The 21,714-nt window shown below is 37.3% G+C and overlaps 1 protein-coding gene and 1 long non-coding RNA gene across 4 annotated transcripts in view; one reads left to right on the top strand and one right to left on the bottom strand.

The window, feature by feature from the left end:
- Positions 1-19,405, bottom strand: part of CASD1 (CAS1 domain containing 1) — a 51,568-nt gene extending 32,163 nt beyond the window's left edge. For both annotated transcript variants that reach the window (XM_049641472.1, XM_049641473.1), the window contains exons 1-5: positions 19,045-19,405; positions 11,025-11,121; positions 10,119-10,239; positions 1,786-1,830; positions 244-306 (exon numbers count right to left, since the gene is read on the bottom strand). In XM_049641472.1, coding sequence (XP_049497429.1) covers positions 244-306; positions 1,786-1,830; positions 10,119-10,239; positions 11,025-11,121; positions 19,045-19,177 — 459 coding nt within the window. In that variant the 5' untranslated portion in view covers positions 19,178-19,405. The remainder of the gene's footprint in view (positions 1-243; positions 307-1,785; positions 1,831-10,118; positions 10,240-11,024; positions 11,122-19,044) is intronic.
- A 51-nt stretch (positions 19,406-19,456) lies between these two features.
- LOC125929913 (uncharacterized) overlaps positions 19,457-21,714 on the top strand; it is a 67,950-nt gene continuing 65,692 nt past the window's right edge. For both annotated transcript variants that reach the window (XR_007459997.1, XR_007459996.1), the window contains exon 1: positions 19,457-19,919. This is a non-coding gene — a long non-coding RNA (uncharacterized LOC125929913). The remainder of the gene's footprint in view (positions 19,920-21,714) is intronic.

Raw genomic sequence — 21,714 nt, 5'->3', positions numbered from 1 at the left:
TGGAAAATGTGGCATCAGCATAACCACAGTAGGGTTAGAGTGGTGGCAGCAGAGGTACTAGATCAAAACTCCCTCTTCTCAGTAAAGTGACCGGATCCATCCAGCACAATTAGTCACTATGAAGAAAGTCGGCACAGACAGAAGAGTAGGACAGGCAAGTAAGGGGGAGAAACACAAGGAGTGCTCATGAGCTTTTAAAATTTGGTTGCTTAAAACCAGAGACCTAGATGTTCAAATACAGACCTCAGTCCATACTTTGATACACTGTTTCATAGAACCATTAACTTCTGGATGCCATAGAAAATCCTAAAAAAAGAAACATAATGAATAAAAAGTCAAAGAAACTTATTCGTGCTGCCTAAAAGAAACATGAACCCATCTCTTCAAGAGTACCTAAAGTAAGGGGTGCCTGGGTGGCTCAGTCAGTTAAGCATCCGACTTCGGCTCAGGTCATGATCTCACAGTTCGTGAGTTCGAGTCCCACGTTGGGCTCTGTGCTGACTGCTCGGAGCCTGGAGCCTGCCTTGGATTCTGTGTCTCCCTCTCTCTCTGCTCCTCCCCTCCTTGCACTCTGTCTCCCTCTGTCTCAAAAATGAATACACGTTAAAAAAAAAAAAAAAAGAGTACCTAAAGTAAAACACACCTTGTCCGTGACATCTTCATCTCCCATCTCGGTTTCCCAAGGGCCTCACAGGAATTCTTGTATCCACTTCTACTTTCCTCTAAACTACTCTCCACAGTCATCTTTTAAAATTTAAATCTGATCTTGCCACACATCCTTGCTTAAATATTCAAGGACTTTCAATTGTCCTCAGAATAAATTTCAAAGTCCTTAAAACTACTAAGGAGGTATAGGATCTGGCCTCTACCAAGACATTCTACCTTTTCTCCTCCCACTTTCCCCTCACTTTAAGTACCCTGTTGATTCTCCTTCAGCTCCTGGAATGCTCTATGTGCTCCTTTTTTCTCTAGGACTTTGCACATACTGTTCTGCCTACAATGCTCATAAAACTTCTCCACTGAGCCTGACTCGCTCCTACTTATCCTTGAAGCTTCAGTTAAAACATCTCTTTCTCAAAGAGGAAAACTATTTTTAATTCACTGTTTTGTACATTCCTAATGCCCACTTCTTCCTTTTTTTTTTTTTTTTTTTTTTATTATTTTTAGAGGGAGAGACAGTGCGAGTAGGGGAGGGGGCAAAGAAGAGAGAATCTTACGCAGGCTCCACCTTCGGCACGGAGTAAGACTTGGGACTCAATCGCACAACCCTGGGAGTTAAATCCAAAAGCTAAAAGAGTTAAAATCAAGAGTCAGAAGCTCAACCAACTGAGCCACCCAGGCGCCTCCCACTTTTTCCTTTTCACCATCCTTATTCCACATTTAAAGCATGTAGTGAACTGTAATGACTTTCAAAATCCATTAAGTCTAGGACATTTTTGTCTTGACCCCTACTGTATTCTCAGTATTTAGGAGAAGTCACTGTGACTAGGAATTCAGAAAAGTCACAGATATTCTTTTATGGATATTAATCCTGAACACATACTGGTTTCAAATTAACATACAAGATTATTATTTTCTGGATTAAATAATCTGAGAGACCAAATTTTCCATTTCATTACACAGAACTGTGCATACAAACATTTATTCAATCATTTTACCATTCTTATCTACTCTAAATACACTGAAATATATTTAATACCTACAAAGCATTAGCTGATCTACAAATAAATTAACCAATGAATATAGTTTCAACATAACATTTAGCTTACTGTTACATTAACCTACCACTTTAACTGATGAAATCTTGTCTTCAAAAGGAATGTTTCCATGCTGTCATTAAAAAGAGAGAAAACAAGGAATATTAATGTATAGATTAATTTTATGTCATTAATTCTCCCTTTAGCTGCTTTTGCTGATTTATTTATGCACTACATCTCAATTATCTATATTCAACCTGAAGGGAAAAACACTTGCATAGAATACCAAAAAATAAGTGACACTAAATTGTTTATATATGATTTTTAACATCTAAGATAGAGTCTAAAGATAAAACCTCAACTCCAAACAAGCAGTTATGTGAACCTGTATCTTTTTGCCAAGATTGCCACATTCCAATTTAGTCTTAATATAATATTATCTTTGGCAGAGATGGAGAGCTCCTCTGCATTTCCTGAGTCCCCACCAGTTAGACAGAACCACATGACTAGTTCTGGCCAATGTAACATGGCTAGATGTGACGTGGGTCACTCCCAGCTGAATTTCTCAGGGTAATTCTCTAGTCTCTGGTTTAACCTGATGCTAAGACTACAGAGGCTGACTGTAGTCAGACTACAGAGGCTGGTACAACTGGAAAGTGGTATAAATTCCAACAAGGAGGGATCTCCAAATGACTGCATAGAGTAAAACCTCTTGCCAACCCACCCACAACATGTAGCTCTAAGTGAGAAATAAACTTCTGTTTTGTTAAGATTGTAGAGTGGTTTGTTGCTGCAGCAACATCTAGTCTGTTCTCAACAATACACTAGTATCAGTCTTGTCTGAACAGGAGTGCACATATACGGCTCTAGGTTATTTTGGGTTTCGTTTCAAAGACTGTATAAATGGTCCAGTTGAATAAAAAAATCAAAGTTTGGAGACAACTTCTAGTAACCAAGCATTCCATAAAACTCTAGGGTGGGGTGGGGGATAGAAGTGGTCAAATAAAAAAGGTAATTCTTCCTAAAACCAAGGTTGAAATGTCTTCATTAATTTAACCAGACAAACAGTATTTATACTTATATCTCTGTGAAATAAAGCTTACTTTTATCAGCATGCTAACTTTTAAAATTCAAGCATCATTTCCCAAAAGGACTCTGAGAGCAACTGTACTTTCAGGTGTGTTCTATGAAGAGTTTCCTTGGTCAAATAAGTCTCGGAATTACTGGGTCAGACCAAATCACACAAGTGTTTTCCTTCTACTATCCCATAGCTATTGCATAGCTCAGGTAATTCAATTTAACCTCTCTCTTCTTTTCCTTGGATATACACAACAGAATATGTCTCATATGTAAGTCACAAAGCACAGTAAAAATAAATAAGCACTCATGAGTCCATCGCAGAAATCAGAGCACTACCAACACACTGAATGACCTATGTGGACCTTTCACTACTTTGAATTTTGTTTGTATTTTGCTTTCTTTTTTATTATATAGTTTTGTCACATGTATATGCATCCTTTAATGATATATTGTTTAGTGTTACTGGCTTTCTCTCCCACTTTTAATTTTGAGAAATGTCAAACTTAAAAAAAAGAAAAGAAAAATGTCAAACTTAGAGCAAAATTGACAAAATTATAATGAGCACCCCAAATACCCTTTATGAATTGTTAACATTTCCTCCACCAGCTTCTTGTCTCTCTCTGCATAGACATATACATTGTTTTCCTTTTACTGAACCATATAAAAGTAAAGTGCAGGATGAGCACTGGGTGTTGTATGGAAACCAATTTGACAATAAATTTCATATATTGGAAAAAAAAAAAAAAGTAAAGTGCAGACATAACATTTCACCCTTAAAAACATCAGCATGTATTTCCTAAGAACATGGATATTCTTTTACATAACCTCAATACTATAATCCCACCTAAGAAATCTGACATTGATAAAATATTAATCTAATATACAGTCCATGTTCAAATTTTCCACTCTCTTCTTTTTTCCTCGCTATAGCTCTTTTTAAAAAATTTTTTTTAAATGTTTATTTTTGAGAGAGAGAGAGAGAGAGAGAGAGAGAGAGACAGAGAGAGAGCATGAGCAGGGGAAGGCAGAGAGAGAGGGAGACACAGAATCCAAAGTAGGCTCCAGACTTTGAGCTGTCAGCCCAGAGCCTGACATGGGGCTCAAACTCATGAACTGTGAGATCATGATTTCAGCCGAAGTCGGGATACTTGACCCTGAGCCACCCAGGCACCCCTCTCTATAGCTCTTCTATTTTAATCTAGAATTCAATTAAAATCATATCTCTTTATCATGTCTCTTTACTCTTTAAATCTAGAACATCTCCTGGCCTTTTAAAACTTTCATACAAAAATGAACTTATCATATTTATATATATCAAATAATATATTTATTATTTTTGTAGAGTCTAGGCTGGTTGATAAAACACACCAAATCTAGATTATAAACAGCACTGACAGTTACCCTGTTGTGCATATCTCTTACACGAGTAAGAGTTTCCCTACAGGTTCATAGGCCATACAAATATTTATCCTCACATGATAATGTAAGTTATTTTCTGAAGCGTTTTAATAATTTATATTTTCATCAACAGTTTCAGATACAGAGTCTTTAATAAATCTTGTCAGATTTCATATTTTTTTGCCATTGTCAAATTTAATTCCTGTCACTTAAGTAGGTATAAAATGGTATTTCACTATGGTCTTAATTTGAATTTCCCTGATTACCAATGAAGTTAAACATCTTTTAGATTCATGCTGGGATTTATGTTTTCTTTTCTGTGAATGACTGGCCATGCCTTTACCCTTTTGTTTTCTATTAGGTTGTCTTTTTTTTTTTTTAATTAATTTGTGATTCCTTACATCTCTTGGATGTATATTATAAATATCTTCTAGTTTGTAGCTTAGCTTTTTTCTGTCAGGTATCTTTTGGTGAACAGATACTCTTAATCTTAAGGCATGTGAATTTATCCATCTTTTATTTTATGGTTAGCATGTTTTGTTTCTTATGTAAGAAACTTTTTCTTACTTGAAGTAATGAAGATATTCCCCTGCATTTTTTTTCCCTAAAGGTTTAAAAGTTTTGGCTTCCACATTTAAGTCTAAATTCATCTAGAAATGATTTTACTTGATGGTGTGAGGTAGGGCTTCCAATTTCACTTTTTTCTATATGTATAACCATAACCATAATGATGCCTCAGATCATTAATTAGATAGACCTTCTTTTCTCCAGGGATCTTTAATGGCATCTCTGTTATTTATTAAGTCTTTGTATATGCATGCATTTTAAAGTTTTAAAGTTCTATATCCTGTTCGATTGGTTTCTTGATTTAGCTCTACCAACACCACATTGTCTTTATTACAACACAGTTAAAATCAGTCCTGATACTGGAAGATAAGTCTTTTCCACCTTGCTCTTCAGATCTGTTGTTGTTATTCTTGGTCCACTGCCCTTCCACATAAAATTTAGGATCAACTGGTAAAGTCCCACAACAAATCCTGTTAGGATTTTATTTGAATTACATTGAACCTACAGATCAATTTAGGAATAACTGACATATTTACAATATTGATTCTTCTCATTCCAAAATATAGTATATATTTTCCATTTAATTATATCATTTTAAATTTTGTTTACATAAAATTTTTTTTCTGTACACAGAAATCATCCACGTTTGCGAGGCTTGTTCCTATGTACTATATGGTTTTTGTTACTTTTGTATACAGTATATTTTAAGTATTTTGAACTCTATATTCCTGGAGTACAGTATGCAATTCACTTTTAACAGCTTTATTGAGTTACAATTAATTTTTGTATGTTTATCTTAATATCAAATATCTTGTTGAAATTTTTATTACATCTAGTAATTTTCTATAGATTCTTCAGAGTTTTCTTTGTATATAATTGTATCATATGAAATTCTGAGTCTATCTCTTTCTAATCTTTACATCTTTACCTTTCCTTGGCTAAGGGCTTCTAATATAATGCTGAACAGAAGCAGCAATAATGGGCAGCCTTTTCTTCTTATTGAGTTTAACATAAATGTGTCTAACATTTCACTATTAGGGATATTTACTGTAGGCATCTAGAATTTTTATCAGGTTAAGTTAGAATATAAAGGAACTAATCTCATAGAGACAGAACGATACCAATTCTCTGATATTGTCAAGGCCTGCTTAATGGCCCAACATGTTGTCAAAAAAGGTTCCACATATACTTTGAAAAAATATATTCTTTTATTTTTTAGTGTCTTCTTTAAGTATTGAGCTGTAAGTTCATAAAATCAGATATGCTTAGTAATTTTGCTTGTCCTATCATTAAATGCATGAGCAGTGAGCAATTCTCTCACTTTGATGAAGGATTTGCCAACTCCTCACTGTAATCACATTAATTTTGCTTTATACATTTTAAGGTTAATTTATTTCATGTGCATGAGTTTAAAATCTTAGTGATTTGAAACTTTTGTCATTAAAACGTATCTGTATCCCTGATAATACTTTTTGCCTTACCATCTATTGTCTCACATTAATATGACTTATCTTTCTTTAATAAGTATTTGTCTAATAAATCTTTTCTCATTTTTAATTACAACCTTCCATATCCTTTTGTTTTAGGTATGTATTTTGAAGCAGCAGAAAGTTCTTTTAAAAACCAATCTGAAAATCTGTTTGGTAGGCAAGTTTAGACTGCTACCCTTATTTTGATTATAAATGTTTCTACCATTTTACTTTTTGATTTCTAGCTCCCTCACACATACATAGGTTTTTTTATATATGTGGAATATATATAAACACTGATTTTCACATGTACATATATTTTTGTATATATACATATGAATGTATGTGTGTGAGCATATATGTGTGTGTGCATGTGTATGTATGTATGGCACATATATTTGGCATTAGATGAGTTTGGTTTTAATTTTTTTGTTCTTCTGGTTTGGAATTCACACATCCTAATTCCTTTATTCTTTGCTCTTGAAATTTTACTATCATCTTTAACTTAAGTTCTGAAGTAAGAGAGTAAAGAGGACATTAGAAAACTGACCATCTCCCTCTGATCTACAAGCTATTATTGGCTAGTTCTTTAATACAGTCTTTTTGTAAAATGTAAAAAAGAATTATTATTTTATATAGACAGTGTTTGTTTAGATTTACCTGTTTAGGATTTTATTTAACCACTGCTTCTTACATTTCAGATCATTTTTTTCTGAATTATTTCCTTTCTTCCTGAAGTTTACCCTTTAAAAAGTCCTTTACTGTAAGTCTATCTAGCAGTAAACCCTCATCACTTTTGTTTATCTGAAAATGTTCTAAATTTCAAGAATAGACATTGTATGCTAGATACACAATACAATTCGAGGTTGAAATTTACTTTCTGTCAGAAGTTTAAAGCTATTATTCTAGTGTCTTCTGGCTTCCAATATTACTACTGAGAAATATGCTGGCCCAAAGCTTAGTTTTCTACTGCAGCCTTTGGCATCTGTCTTCAGGTCAGCCTGAACCCCTACTGAGTACCTACTATTATTGTTCCCATCTCTGGTTTGAATCATAGTTTGTTCCTTTTGGGGGGAGTGTGTCCCATTTCCTCAAAGTCTAGAAACACATCAACAAGTTTTTTGTTTTTTTTTTTAAATCTAGGATCTAGTTAGTTTGAGGTAGAAGGGGCCCCCAGAGTATCTAGTTTGCCCTCCAGCTGAAAGCAACACAGTTTTGCTGTTGTTGTCGTTGTTGTTTTACTGCAAGACGTCCAAGTTTTTAACATCCTAGCCTAAATTAAAATCATTGAAAAGGGGATATAACATCTAGTGCTGCCCAAACTTATTTGACCACGGCTTCTACAGAACTAATCTACAAAATAGAATTTGAAAAAAGTCCTGCTCTATAGCTTCTTTAAAATTCTTTTTGCCTTGTGGCGCCTGGATGGCTCAGTCGTTTAAGCTTCCGACTTCAGCTCGGGTCACAATCTCATGGTTTGTGGGTTAGAGTCCAGCATCCAGCTCTGTGCTGACAGCTCAGAGCCTGGAGCCTGCTTCAGATTCTGTGTCTCCCTCTCCTTTTGCCCTTCCCCTGGTCATTCTCTGTCTTTCAAAAATGAATCAACTTTAAAAAAATAAATAAATAAAATAAAATTACTTTTGCCTCAACACAGAAAAGAAAAAAATTCAAACAAAGAACTATCTTCAATACTTCTACCCAAACTAACCCACACCGAGGCTAAAACAATAATAATAATAATAATCAGCTTATACAATGTGCCAGACTGGGTGAGGCATAAGACATGTATTTAAAAAATAATAATGATAATATATAATCTCTGTCTTCAAGGTGTTCAGAGACAAGAGAACTAAGTAAAATACATTTTGGCAAATGCTCCACTAGCAATTTGAACTAGTTTCTCAGTAAATGTCTATGACAAACTGTCTTTGTTTCTTTTTAGAATGCATATACACTTAAATGTATCTGGTTTGATAATTGTGGGTTAACCGGGCACCTCTAAACAATGAAAATTGGAAACCTAGGTGTTATAACTAGGACTCAGAAACAATATACCATATTATGCCCACTTTGGGCTATAAACTAAACCATTATAGTTTTTATCAACTAATTGTTGCCAAATCTATTATTCCACATTTCAGAAATTCACACTATTCTGTGCCTAGAAATACTAAAAGTGTTTCTTTGAAGTCAGAAATCTCTCTACTTTTTAGAAGTTCACTTAAGTTTTTTTACCTTAAATTGTGATAATCTCATAGAATTCAATAGTTCCAATTTTCTATATAATTTTATGTATATAATTACCAATGAAAAATACATTTACAGATACCAAATTAAATGAAAAATTGACTTTATCATTTTCCAATATGCAGATTTAAAATCTATACTAGCCTTTTCTAGTGGACAAAATTTCTAATAGCTGATGGATTCTTCTCACAAAGAACAGTTCCCAAGGAATTTAGCACCCACTACTATCATTACTATGTGGCTAGATGTTTAGCTGTGAAGTCCCTAATTTTTTAACTCCTTACCACAGGGCAAGTTGAGGTGAACAGGCAGATTTTCATCATAAAATCATGAGCTATTCCCCCTAAAATTCTGAACTTTCTTGCATTTCACTTTTCTCTCCTTGCTATTGCCCACTCCCAATCATACACAGCTGAAGACAGGGATTCGAACTTTGGATCACTTAAAAAATGTATAAAAAGAAAGGTATGATGATTCATAAAATATTAACTAATCAACAAATTATATCTATATATTTTTATATATATATATATATATATATATAGATCCATTCTTGCTAGTTTTCAAAGATATATTTTTAAAATCAGAAATTTTCGGGGCGCCTGAGTGGCTCAGTCGGTTAAGCGTCCGACTTCAGCTCAGGTCACGATCTCACTGTCCGTGAGTTCGAGCCCCGCATCGTCGGGCTCTGGGCTGATGGCTCAGAGCCCGGAGCCTGCTTCAGATTCTGTGTCTCCCTCTCTCTCTGCCCCTCCCCCGTTCATGCTCTGTCTCTCTCTGTCTCAAAAATAAATAAACGTTAAAATAAATAAATAAATAAATAAATAAATAAATTTTTAAAAATAAAATCAGAAATTTTCTATAAAAGTAGCAGATATTTGTTGCATTGTTGTTTTAATTATATAGCATAATTGCCCAGTGCCAGTACAGTTGCAGAAAATTATGTCCTGATGGGCATTGCCAATAAGAGCATAAATGAAAATAGTTTAGCAATATAATCAATATTTTTTAAACTGGATTCTTTAACCTAATATTTGCATTGCAGGGATTCCATCTACAGAAATAATTTAAAAAGCAAAGTTTTCACACAAAGATGTAATTGAGAATGTCCTTTCTTAAATTGCAAAAGTAAAAAAAAATACAAAAGTACAAGAAGAAAAAAGAAAATTATATATTACATCATATCCATTCAATAACATGTTGCCATTATGATGAAACTTACATTGATTATATAATAATACCATGAATTATGATAAGTGGTGGAAACAAGACATAAGACATGCTAAAAGATTACAAGATTATTATTTTAAAGAGACTGAAAAGAAATATGGCAGATATGAAAAGAAGAATAAGGGATATTTGCTCTTAGTTTTTGTTGTAAGGAATTCTCAAAAAAATTTCCATTGAAAGAACTTAGCATTTCTGAAAATTAGAAGTTTCAGGTAATAAAAGGTTTACTAATCCGTTGCCACCACTTTTCTTATGTTCCTCATTATGTTCTCTATGATATTCCCCATCGTCCCTTTTTCCTTCCACCTTTCCCAAAACCAAAGTAATAAAACTTTTATCACTCTTTTTGTTATTATGAAAAGACACATTCCTCCTATAACTATTCAGGTGGTTAACTTCTAAAACAATAAAGAAAATAGGTAAGTTTTACCTTATTTCCTTCTTCTTTGAATTGGGGATTAATTATTTTTACAAAAGAATAAAACAACTGACGAATTCTGGAATCTCCAATAAATGCAATATGTTTATCTACAAGACAGTTCTTTGCTTCACTGAAATCAACAAAGAAACATTAATTACAATAAGTAAAATCAGCATGTTGGCATTTCAAAGCACAGTTTGTGAAGTAGTGCAGGATTATTATACATATAGTTCACGTTGCTTTAGAAATAGGTGGCTAGGTTTGTTTAATCAACCAGCCCATGGATGATCAACTCTCAATACTCACAGCCCCCATTTATTAAGTGTTTAATATGTACTCTAAGTATGTTAAGTGCTTTATATCCATTATCTCAGAATAACTCGACAAGGTAGCTATCCAGGTCCTAAAGCTAGAGTCCTTCTCTCAAGGGCTATTTATTGCCTTGGGCCTGATTATCTCTCACCTGAGATAAAGAAGCTTGGAGAAAATTCTTCCCCTAATGCTTTTGGCAGGAATCTTCATTTGGACTCACCCCAACCCCCACACTCTGTTGGCAATTCTCTACCATCATATAGAGAAGTACCATGTAGTATTTCCTTTGCTTCATCAACCTTTCTCCACTCGTTATTAAAACCTATCCTAGAGAGGTGCCAGGTGGCCCAGTCAGTTAAGCGTCTGACTCTTGATTTCAGCTCAGGTCATGACCTCATGGTTCATGAGTTTGAGCCCCATGTCTGGCTCTGCACTGACAGCCTTGAGCCTGGAGCCCGCTTCAGATTCTGTATCTCCCTCACTCTTTGCCCCTCCTCCACTCATGCATGTGCTCTTTCTCTCTCAAAAATAAATAAATAAACATTAAAAAAAAAAAAAGACCTATCTGAGAAAAGAAAAAAACAACGAAGTAAGAAAACTTACCTGATTTTGTATTTATGCATCATGCAACTGTGAGGTTGCCAAACTTTCTCTCCAAGAAATCTGCCACTTGAGAGAAGGTATTCACATGAATCATTGCCTGTAACAGTTAAACAAACAATATTGTAAACAATAGTTATATTTTTGTACATTGATTATCTGACCCCATGTAAGCTCTCTGAGATCAGAAAGCATAGTTTTCTATGCTTCACTGTACCTTCTCGATACATTATTTATACATCCCTGAGAAGCATAGTAAATATTAATACATTAATATTCAGGAGGAGAAGAACCACTGATGACAGATACTTCACTATAGAAGATAGAAGAGACTCCTAATTCTCAAATGCTACATTCACTGCTTTGGCAGTGCCTTCTGCTTCAGGTTCTCTTTCTAGGGACATCATCTCAACCTCAAACTAGCCCTTAAACCTGCTTACCACTCCTAGTTGGGAAAGAAGAGTTTAAGGAATAAGAGAGAAGACTTTGGAAATGTCTTCCTATTCAACTATTACAACGTATGGTGCATTTGCACATCTGGAAATACAATAATTAAAATAGTTTTTAAACCAACTCCCTGATTTTCACGACTTTCCTGTGAGGAAGTATGCTATCCCTATTCTGTAAATGTGGAAACAGAGAAAAGGATTTATTCAAGAACTTCTTATTGAGGTCACTAAAACTTCATCCTTTTATAATTTACAAAGTAACATAAAACTATTTTAGCTACATGGTAGCTGAAGGTACATAGGATCAGTATCAACAACAAATGCAGACTTTAGTTTTTAATATTCAGCCTGTCTACCTCTCTTAACGTTCTCCCCTTCTTTTCTGTTGACCAACCAGCTCCTCCCAGATTGGTTGGGACTATCACAGTTTCACACTGAAAGTTCCACATCTTGGAAACTCTCAGTCCTATGTAAGTGGGGAGGTGGTCACCCTATTTCCCATGGCCATTTTATCATACACTAACTGAAATGACTGAAGGAGTTTAAAAGGGAGTTGGAAACATTAAAAAAGTCCAAATATGTCAAATGGATAAGGGAAAAAATGAGACATTTCGAATAATATAATTAAATCACATATTATTTAAATTAATCTCTGGTTCTTTATGAAGAGTCATCAGCAAGCTCTATTTGTTTCACAGACCGTTAAGGTCAGGATAACGAAACTCTACAGAACAAAAATGATACTGAATCACTCAGGGTGGAGAAAGAGAAAACCCAAAGATATTTAAAGTGGAAGAACACATCTTTCTTCTCAGTCTGGTTATCCATTTATCTGGTCAATATACAGATAAAAGGTGATACAAATACAAGACAGGTATGCATAAATAATGAAAGTGTTGTTATTTCAGTGTCATAAATTCTAAAATAGAGCAGGAAGGGAAAGTGAAAATACTGCATTGTAGTGTTGGTAGAAAACTGGATAAGGAAAGCAGAATATCAATTATTAAAATTTTGCAATATGTATATTTTGCAATTTTGTATATGTAGGCTGCGCAGGTTTTTTGTTTTGTATTTCAAAATTTTTTTAATAACCTCTCTAAGGAAACTATAAATAATCAGTTCTTAATTTTTTCCAATTATTAAAAACTAATTCTAGTTCTCAAAAACAAAATTAAGCTACATAAATAATCAAGAAGGAGTAAAGAAAAGACTATAGGAACACACAAGTTATTTTTCTAAAAACATCCATCTGGGCGCGTCTGGGTGGTTAGTCAGTTGAGAATCCAACTCTTGATTTCAGCTCAGGTCATGGTCCCAGGGCTGTGGGATGGAGCCCTGCGTGCGGCTCCAATCTGAGAGTGGAGCCTGATTGGGATTCTCTCTCTCCCTCTGCCCCTCTCTCCCAGGTTGCACTCTCTCTCTCTAAAATAATAAAACAAACAAACAAAAAAATCATTCTGCTATATTCTTTTATAATGGTTCTACAGTAAAATACTATTAAAAATCTAGTAAAGGGGTGCCTAGTTAACTCAGTGGGTTGGGTGTCCAACTCTTGATTTTGGCTCAGGTCATGATTTCACAGTTTGTGGGATCGAGCCCCATGACAGGCTCTGAGCTGACAGTGTGGAGACTGCTTGGGATTCTCTCCCTCTCTCTGCCTCTGTACCCTGCTCTCTCAAAACAAATAAACTTAAAAAAAAATCTAGTAAATGTTTAAAATTAGAATGGAAATTCCATATTTGCAACATTTCTACCTCTTTAAATATTTATAAACTAAGTAAAAAGTTAGTATCATCTATTTTCTAAAAAAGTTATAAAAAGTTGCAAATAACTCGGTATTAATTCTGTGCACTTTTTCTTCCCTTTCTTTCTCCCTTCCTTTTTTTTTTTTTTTTTTTTGTTGTTGTTATTTGATTTTTGTGTGTTAGTAGAACTTTAAACAGAAACACACCCTGGCCAATCTACAGTATGTGGGATTGTTATTGTTAACCATCTATATGAATTATCAACATAGTTTTGTGGAGATGGAAGTACCAGACCAAAACATCTTAAAATAACCAGTCTTTCTCCACCAGAAAATGTGTTTTAAAATGCAAAGTTCTTTTCTTCCTCGATACTACTACTCACACATTGTTTTTCAGTAGTTCAGCCAGTGGGAAATAACAGCTCTCAACTGATGAACCCAAACTAGAAAACAAAAAAACAAAAAACAAAAACAAAAAAACAAAAAACAAAAACAAAAAAACAGCAAAACAGATTTGAAGCTGTCACTAACCAAAAGACACTATAAACATAGTTCTTTAGAGACTACTAGTCTTTCCAGGAAAGAAAGTTCTAATTTGCTAACGAATGCTAGTTGGTGATAACTCTTCTTAATATATTTTATGATGCAATTTTTTTTTTTTTTAGTAATCCTTGTATCTGACATTAATACTCTCTGTATTATATCAGTTAAGGCTCAGTCAGAAGACAGAAACTGCACTGCTATTTTAATAGAGAGACTCTAATATAAAGAATTATAGAAAAGCAAAAGAACTAACCAGGCAACTGAAAAGGCAAGAGACTTTTTTTTATACTTGTCAGGAAAATAATAAAAATACTGGTGATAATAACTACTATTATCATCTGAAAATAAATTAACCTAATTTAGAAAAGAAAACTCCCACAAAATTCCACACTCAAACACAAGTTCTCTTTTACTGAGAAGGAAATACTTTTGGATCAAATCACTAAATGTAATCTAGATGTTAAAATAAGTTAACATGCCACATCTTCATTATGCATACTAAGTATATGTAAATATCTGCTGGCACATACTTCCCCGTCAAAATTGACCCAGAAAAACCTCCAAACAAAAGAAAACAAAAAATCCCAGTCATTATTTTCAATTGCCTCATATAATTTTGATAGCTGCTTTAAAACAACCAGTGTGAGATGCAAGTTGCCAAGTGCTCAGATAAATCAAGCTAGGAACACAATAAAAACAAACAAAAAACAAACAAACAAAAACAACTAAAGGGAAAGAATTATCTACTTCAGCTATCTCCAATACTAGATTATCTAGATGAATGGCTGTGTCTTCCTCTTCATTCTATTACCTTAACCATAAGCATTCTGGTTTGTCAATCTAAAGTCTTGGGTTTTTATACATGATTTTTCTATGTTAGAAAGATACTAAAAGCAAACAAAATAAGTAAAAAGACAAATTTTTAAAAAGCCGAAAAACAAATGTAACTGCTAAAGAAAATATCTAACATGCTAAATAAACTGTAGCTTATATTTTCCTTTGAATAGAATATCTCTGGCACACTGCACCTTTAGACTGGCTGAATCATCCTACCAAAGCTATCTGTTTATTACTACCAACCATGAAAATATTAGATCATAAAGTTTTTAATATGATTTGTAAAATATTTTGTTTGCCTAAAATTCAGCAAGGTTACACTTTGGTCTGTGCTAAAAAATCACTGTTTACATTTTTCTTTTGACAAACTAGGAATGCCTACATTACAAGTGGCATCTTATAGATCAGGATCTTTCTGGCAAAGAAAGAAAAGGCTAAGAGACCTAGAGTTGCTTCTTTCTTAAAATTCGGAAGCTTTGAACTCACTTTTCTCCAAAACATGCAATAATACTTAATACTTGCATTTAATAGGCCTGGTGACAGAAAGGAATTAGATTTCAACAAACTTAAAGCATTTGAGACAAGTTTACTTTATCAATTAAAAAATTAAAAATTGTCCAGATTGGAATTACCCTTAAGGCTATTGATACTGGCCTCTTGTCACAGAAATGATGTTTTTAATCTATAATCACAATAGAAATGGACATTTTGTGATTTAGTAACTTTAGAAATTGAGAATATTTAAAAAATATATAGTTAATAGGGTTATTTTTTAAAACGTTTCTATATTTTATATAAAAATATTAATAATGAAAAAAACCCCTCTATTTTGTAAAGTTGAGATCAGAACATGCTATTAGAACATGAAATTCAATTAAAGCCAAAAGAACCAGGGGCCCCTGGGTGGCTGAGTCGGTTGAGTGCCCAACTGCAGCTCAGGTCATGATCTCACGGTTCGTGAGTTCGAGCCCCACGTCGGGCTCTGTGTTGCCAGCTCAGAGCCTGGAGCTTGCTTCGGATTCTGTGTTTCCCTCTCTACCTCTTCCCTGCTCACATTTTGTCTTGCTCTCTTTCAAAAAGAAATAAAAACATTTAAAATAAAAAATAATAATAAAAAAACAAAAGAACCAAATGAAAGGAGAAAAATAGGACTTCAAAAAATAAGAAAAATAAGGACTTCGAAAATCTATTTATCCAGTTATTGTTTATGGAGTTTCTAATGTGTGTTAAACTCTGATGATTTAAAGATGAATAAAATACCCTTGGAGGCTTATAGTTTGTGTGGGGGAGATGGATACAAATTATTACAATATAACATAAGTATGTACTAACTTCTATAGAAACACTGAATTGTTAATTCTTACTTCTGTGGTGGTGACATTTGAACCAGACCCTAAAAAAGAAAGACCCTAAAAAAGAAAAATCTGTACTGTTTTAAGGAGGGGGGTCACTGCAAGCAGAGAAAATCAGGTATCTGACATATGTAAAAGGGAAAAGCATATTTAGACTGTGAGCCTGAAGTTTAGAAGAAGGAAAAAGATAAGCATAGGTAATAAAAAGTAAGCTGGTCAGATTCTGAAGTTGTACACATGCAACTTTCAGAAAATTATTTTACTGGAAAAAGAAGGGGAAAACTCTTGGCTGGTACTGTGAGGCTGAATTAGTGTTTCTAAATGATTTAACCCATTTCCCTCTGGAAAATGCTTTCTCACTCCATCTTCTATACATCACCACTGCCTAAGAAGCTCTGAGAAAGGCAGTCTATAACCTAATGGCATGAGGCAGACTAACTAACTGGGTTGTAAATCCTAGCTCAGTCACTGACTAATTGTGTGTCCTTAGGCAACTTAACCCCTCATGCCTCATCTTTACAATGTAAATAATACTGTAATTCGCTGGATCTAAGATGACTGATTATAATATAGACACATCATTATTTTATGTAACACTAGAAAAATGCTATCAATTAAACTTTGACCTGCAACAAAGTTTTAAAAATTCATCCTGATTACAGAGATGTCAAAAATGGGGGGTGGGGGCGGGGAGGAATGATATATGATAATTTATCTACTTCATAGAATGGCTGGAAGGACAAAAGAAGATCAACATGTAAAACCCTGAGTAGAACAGTGATTGACATATAACAAGTACTCAATGTTATCACGTGGTGTTTGCCAAGCTTTACTTTCTGTTGTATATAATGCTTTCTTTACTTCCTATAGTTTGTATATATATATTCAAACTGTATTCACTCTACCTTGCCTGAGGCAAACTCATACCGACACAGTGCACTTTTTAATATAAAGCCTAAACCTCTGTATCTAATATAAGGTCCTTACTTATTTTTAAAGATTTATGATATTGTGATTCAAGCGTAGGGACATCTTTGTGTCAAGGGCGCTACATTTCACTCAGTTTGACACTGCCAAAGCATGAGGATGTCTAAAAACTTCCTGGTATGATCATTATTCCTCCCAAACAGTCTCTGGCTCAAGTTTTTGACATTCAGTCTGGGCAAGTACACACACCAGGTGTACTGCTTCACATTCAAGGCACTGAAGCACCTACAGAAGCTGATGACTAGCTTCTGGAGGAGGCTTTATAAACAACCCCAGATTGCCACACTGACTCATAAGGTTCCATCTGACATTCTATTTTCCCTTCTGATGACAGATTTTGAAAGGATGAAATATATAATCTAAATATAATAATCATCCAAGCTTATCAAAAGATAAACGCACAATATAAAAAAAGGGAGGGGGGACTAGATGTTTACTTTTCCCACTATAGCATCAGTTACAACATTTACCTTCACCACCATCACAGAGACAAAATCGAGTTAGAGTACTGTCATCTTATAGACAAGATCGAGTTAGGTTACTGTCGTCTTATACCAAACTAACATAAAATGATTAATAGTAGTTAAAAATTTTTCTTCAAAATGACCACAAATTAATGCATCGACACTATAAAACATTAGTTTTATTTTGTACATCAAAGTGTCTGACTTCTGTTACAGCCACTGCAGATGAACCAAAGCCCGGCCAGATCATATGGCTGTGATCTATAGGAGGCTGAAGGGAAAAGGCCAAAGGGTATAAAGAATTTATCTTTTAAAATCGATTTAGTGCATTCATATAAAGAGCTATTCGTCCATTATGGTACTAGAGTATAAGATTTTTAATCCTCAAGAATTGGAGAACACAAGGCAGCAAAACTGATCAAAATGTCCTACACTTTGAAAGATCTCCTGGGATGAAAACAGAGCTCAGATTCCTGTACCTGGTTTACTGGATATTTTGCCAAAGTGGTGTGAAGTTAAATGGGAACAGCGTTAAATGTGCACCTGTCCATTACACATTACATCTTGACCAATTAATCTCACAGTCACCAAGAGCTGTCCAGATAATGGTTTCGATAATACTAAGAGCCAAAAATAAGAGATCCTATCATTATTAATTTCCCTCAGCTTGTCAGCCTCTCTCCTAGTGTCATTTTAACACAAAACTAAAAAAAAAAAAAAAAAAAAAAAATCAATCAACAAGGACAAGTAAATACCCCTTGATTACTGAAAGATAGTTCGTTCTGAAATACGGAGGTCCTATTTCCTTTCCCCCTTTACACCAATTTCAAAACCCACATTGAAGGCCTCTTTGCAAACTGCTTCCAACGTTAATTTCCCTGCCCACCTCGACTCCTGTCAAGCCAGAACTTCAAATATCTGCCCCACTGTCTTTAATTTGTAAAAAGTGTGCAATCAGAACCCTTTAAACGTTTCTGAATCACGGAGGCTGGGTGACACCTCCTCCATTTGGCCAAGAGCATCCTTTGCCAGCTGTCGCCCCCGCGGCAGAGGAAAATGGGGCGGCCCTTGCCGCTGTCCAACAACAGCTCGGCTTAGCCGTACAGGGCAGAGGCCGGATTAAACAAAGGCGAAAGAGCCAGACCCCTAGGGCGCAGAAATCGACGACCCCAACTCCGGGCAGAGGTGTCCCCTTGCAGGGCGGCCTCCGCCTTCGGCGGCCCGGGCTAGTCCCCCCCCCCCCCCCCCCCCCCCGAGGGCCGCGGGGCCTCCCTCCTGCACTCGAGCCCCGGGCCTGGCGCGACTACCTCGGCCCAGCTCGCGCTGGTGCTCGGACCCCGGCAGCAACTCGGGCCAGACCCGGGTCGGCTGCCCGACCGCAGCGCTGGGCGGCTCGGGGGGCGCCAGGACCACGGGCCCAAGTCCAGGGGCGGCCCTCACTGGAGTCCGCTCACTAGGCCTCAGGCGCCCGGCCCGCCGCCGGGGCCACCTGGGGGCACGTGGGGCCACCGCCTCCCCCGCCGGCCCGGCGCGCGGGCGGGCGGGCGAACGCGTGAGCGTGGGCGTGTGTTGGGCGAGGGGGGCGGCCTCCAGCCGCCGCGTCGCCTCCTCCCCCGGCCGGCCCGGGCAGGGGGAGGGCCCGCTCACCTCGGTAGCGGCGGGAGGCGAGGTGGCACGCTGCGAGGAGCAGCACGGCCACCAGCGCCAGCACCTTGGCGCTCCTCACGCTGAAGTAGTGGTTGATCTCCCGCTTGCCCAGGTTGTAGGCCAGAGCCGCCATCTTGGTTCCTCCATGACAACAGTGCGCGGCGGAGCGAGGAAGGGGCGCCGCACAGGGGCAGCACTGGGGCGGCCGCCGCAGCCAGGCTAGGAGCCGCCGCCAGCTCCCGCGGCCGCCACCCGCGCCTCCCGCCGGGGAGCCTGACCCCGCCGCCGCGGCGCCCCGGGCCTCCACCTGGCCCTCCTCGGCCGCGGCCGCCTCGGCGGCTTTCCCCCAGACTCGCCACCCCGGCTCGGCGGTGGCGGTTCCCCAGGCGCCCTGGACGCCTGTCTCCTCCCCTTCCTCCTCCTCCCCTTTAGCCTCCTGCCTTAATAGCGGCTGCGCCTGCGAGGGGGGTCCGGATGCCCGGTGCTCCGGGGTCACGGGCTCCTGATGGCCCTCTGGGGTCACCGGGTCATGGGCGCCAGCGGGCGGCGGCAGCGTCAGGGGCATGGGGATGTGGGGAGAGGGAACGAGGGGTCCGACCTAGCCCGAAAGCGAGCTCTGGGGCTTTCTCCTGTCGTACTGGCCACTACCTGAGTCTAGGTTGGGGCAACAGAACTACAGTTACGGAAGAAAAGTACACATTATTCCACTTCTTCCTTCCGCAACGCACCCTTTCCTGACCTTTCTACCCCCCTGAACCTGCCCAGCTGGATGCGACGTCCCAGGGGCTTATGGTCAAGCTAGCTGGTCAGTCTGGCTGATCGTAGGTGCTTGCCAGATGTCGAAACCGCTGATAGCCCTAGCACTCAACCCACGGGTAAGACCAGTTTCAACTCTTAAACTCACTTTCTTGGTCCATTTCTTTTGAAACTTAAAAAAATTCCTCAGTTTGCCCAGTTCCAGTGGGCAAAGGCACACTGAAGTACAGAGTACAAGGTACGGAAGGAACCTAGGTTTGTGCAGGTGTTGGGGAGAAAACATCCTCAGTCTTCATTTGTATTTACGTGAGGTTAGTAGGTGGATACGCCAAACATTAAAAAGTGTGTTCATACTAATCATTCCTGTTCCTAAAGATGGTTAATATTTTTGTGGTTATCAATAAAGCAAGCATGCCTTTGCTTTTGTTAAGCTCTTGTTACCCTCACCCAACTTTTTTTTTTTTTTTTTTTTTTTTTTTTTGGTCTCTCCTGTGCTGCCCCCAGATGGGAATGGTTTTTTACTGTTTCCCTATCTACTTGCCTTGTATAAGTGAGTCATTGGTTAGTTGGGGTGTTTTCAAGTATTCTTTCCCATTTAGCCATTCCTGAACTCGTGTTTATGAGCCCCTCTTAAAATTATAGAATGTTAGGTTTGAAGGGACTATTGAGATCTTGTCATCCCAATTCTTTTCATCCAAGGACTCTTTTTATTATGTTTTCATCCATGGACCCCATATCTTGAAAGATTTTGTCACTTAAATGAAATCACATACATCACTGTCATGGATGTAATGCTAATAAGCAATAAAGTTAAATAAGTGTACAAACACTAGGCACTGTTCCCTGGAAATGGTCGCTTAATTTTGGCTGTCACTCTTCTGATCCAAGGTTGATCACATGCTGGAAGAATTAAATCTGATATTGTAAAAACCAGATAAGTAACTCTGCTAACAGCATATGGTCCACCAATAACATCCTAGAAATTTCTATGATGTCATCAACAGCAAATTAGAATTTCTGATCAGCGTGTGATAACCAGTGTTAGCCTGCGGGGTTGATTTAATGCCTGCCAAAAGTAAAGAAACTTGACATTTTATTTAATTGCAATTTCCAGAAGGCTTTCTGAAATATTGTAAATAGCTTGTGGACTTCTTTCTTCCTTCCCTCTAGTTTAAAGCTAATCCCTCTCCTCTCCTCTGAATCTCTTCCTGTCCCCCTTTCTTGGGGTGTTGATGACTCCATCAGTCATCCCTATGTCAATCATCCTCTCTCTGTGTCTTCTTTAAACTCTCCCTTTCTCCTGTTTCCCTTCCACCAATAAGTTTCTCTTTTTAGGGAAATACATCCCTGGACTCTGTATTTCTGTGTGTTTACTTTTCCATCTCTCTTTCCTTCTCTGACAAGTATCTAGAAAGAGGAGTTGACTTTGAGGTCTCCATTGGCTCCACTCCCATTCTCCTTTCTAAGTAACTCTCAAATATACTGCCTCCTCTCCATCTTCTTGTTGCCTTGGTTAAGGCATGATTTATTGCCCAAATTTCCCATTTTTTTAAAACTCGTCTTCCTCAATTCTGGCTCAAAAATCCAATCTTTCTACCTCTCTGCCACACCTCTAACCAGACTGAACTTTTTTTTTTTTTCCCAGACTGAAGTTTTTAAAGCCCAAATCTAATGATGTTAAAAACTAGACCATGGTTCCATGTTTATTTGCCTATCCCTAAACCATCCAGAATGTTTACTAATGCTCTGCAAGTTACATCAACCCTAATAAACTGATAAACAGAGGAAGCATTTGATAGGAATGCCTTAAACTGTGCATTACTTAAAAGCAAAGCAAAAACAACCACATTTTATCCCTCTTCCCCCCTTCCTCCTCCTCCTCCTCCTCCTCCTCCTCCTCCTCCTCCTCCTCCT

Source organism: Panthera uncia, chromosome A2 (assembly GCF_023721935.1).
Source record: "Panthera uncia isolate 11264 chromosome A2, Puncia_PCG_1.0, whole genome shotgun sequence".
In the NCBI taxonomy this organism is placed as follows: Eukaryota; Metazoa; Chordata; class Mammalia; order Carnivora; family Felidae; genus Panthera; species Panthera uncia.
The sequence above is the reverse complement of the archived record's forward strand: the minus strand, read 5'-3'. Positions and strand labels throughout refer to the sequence as shown.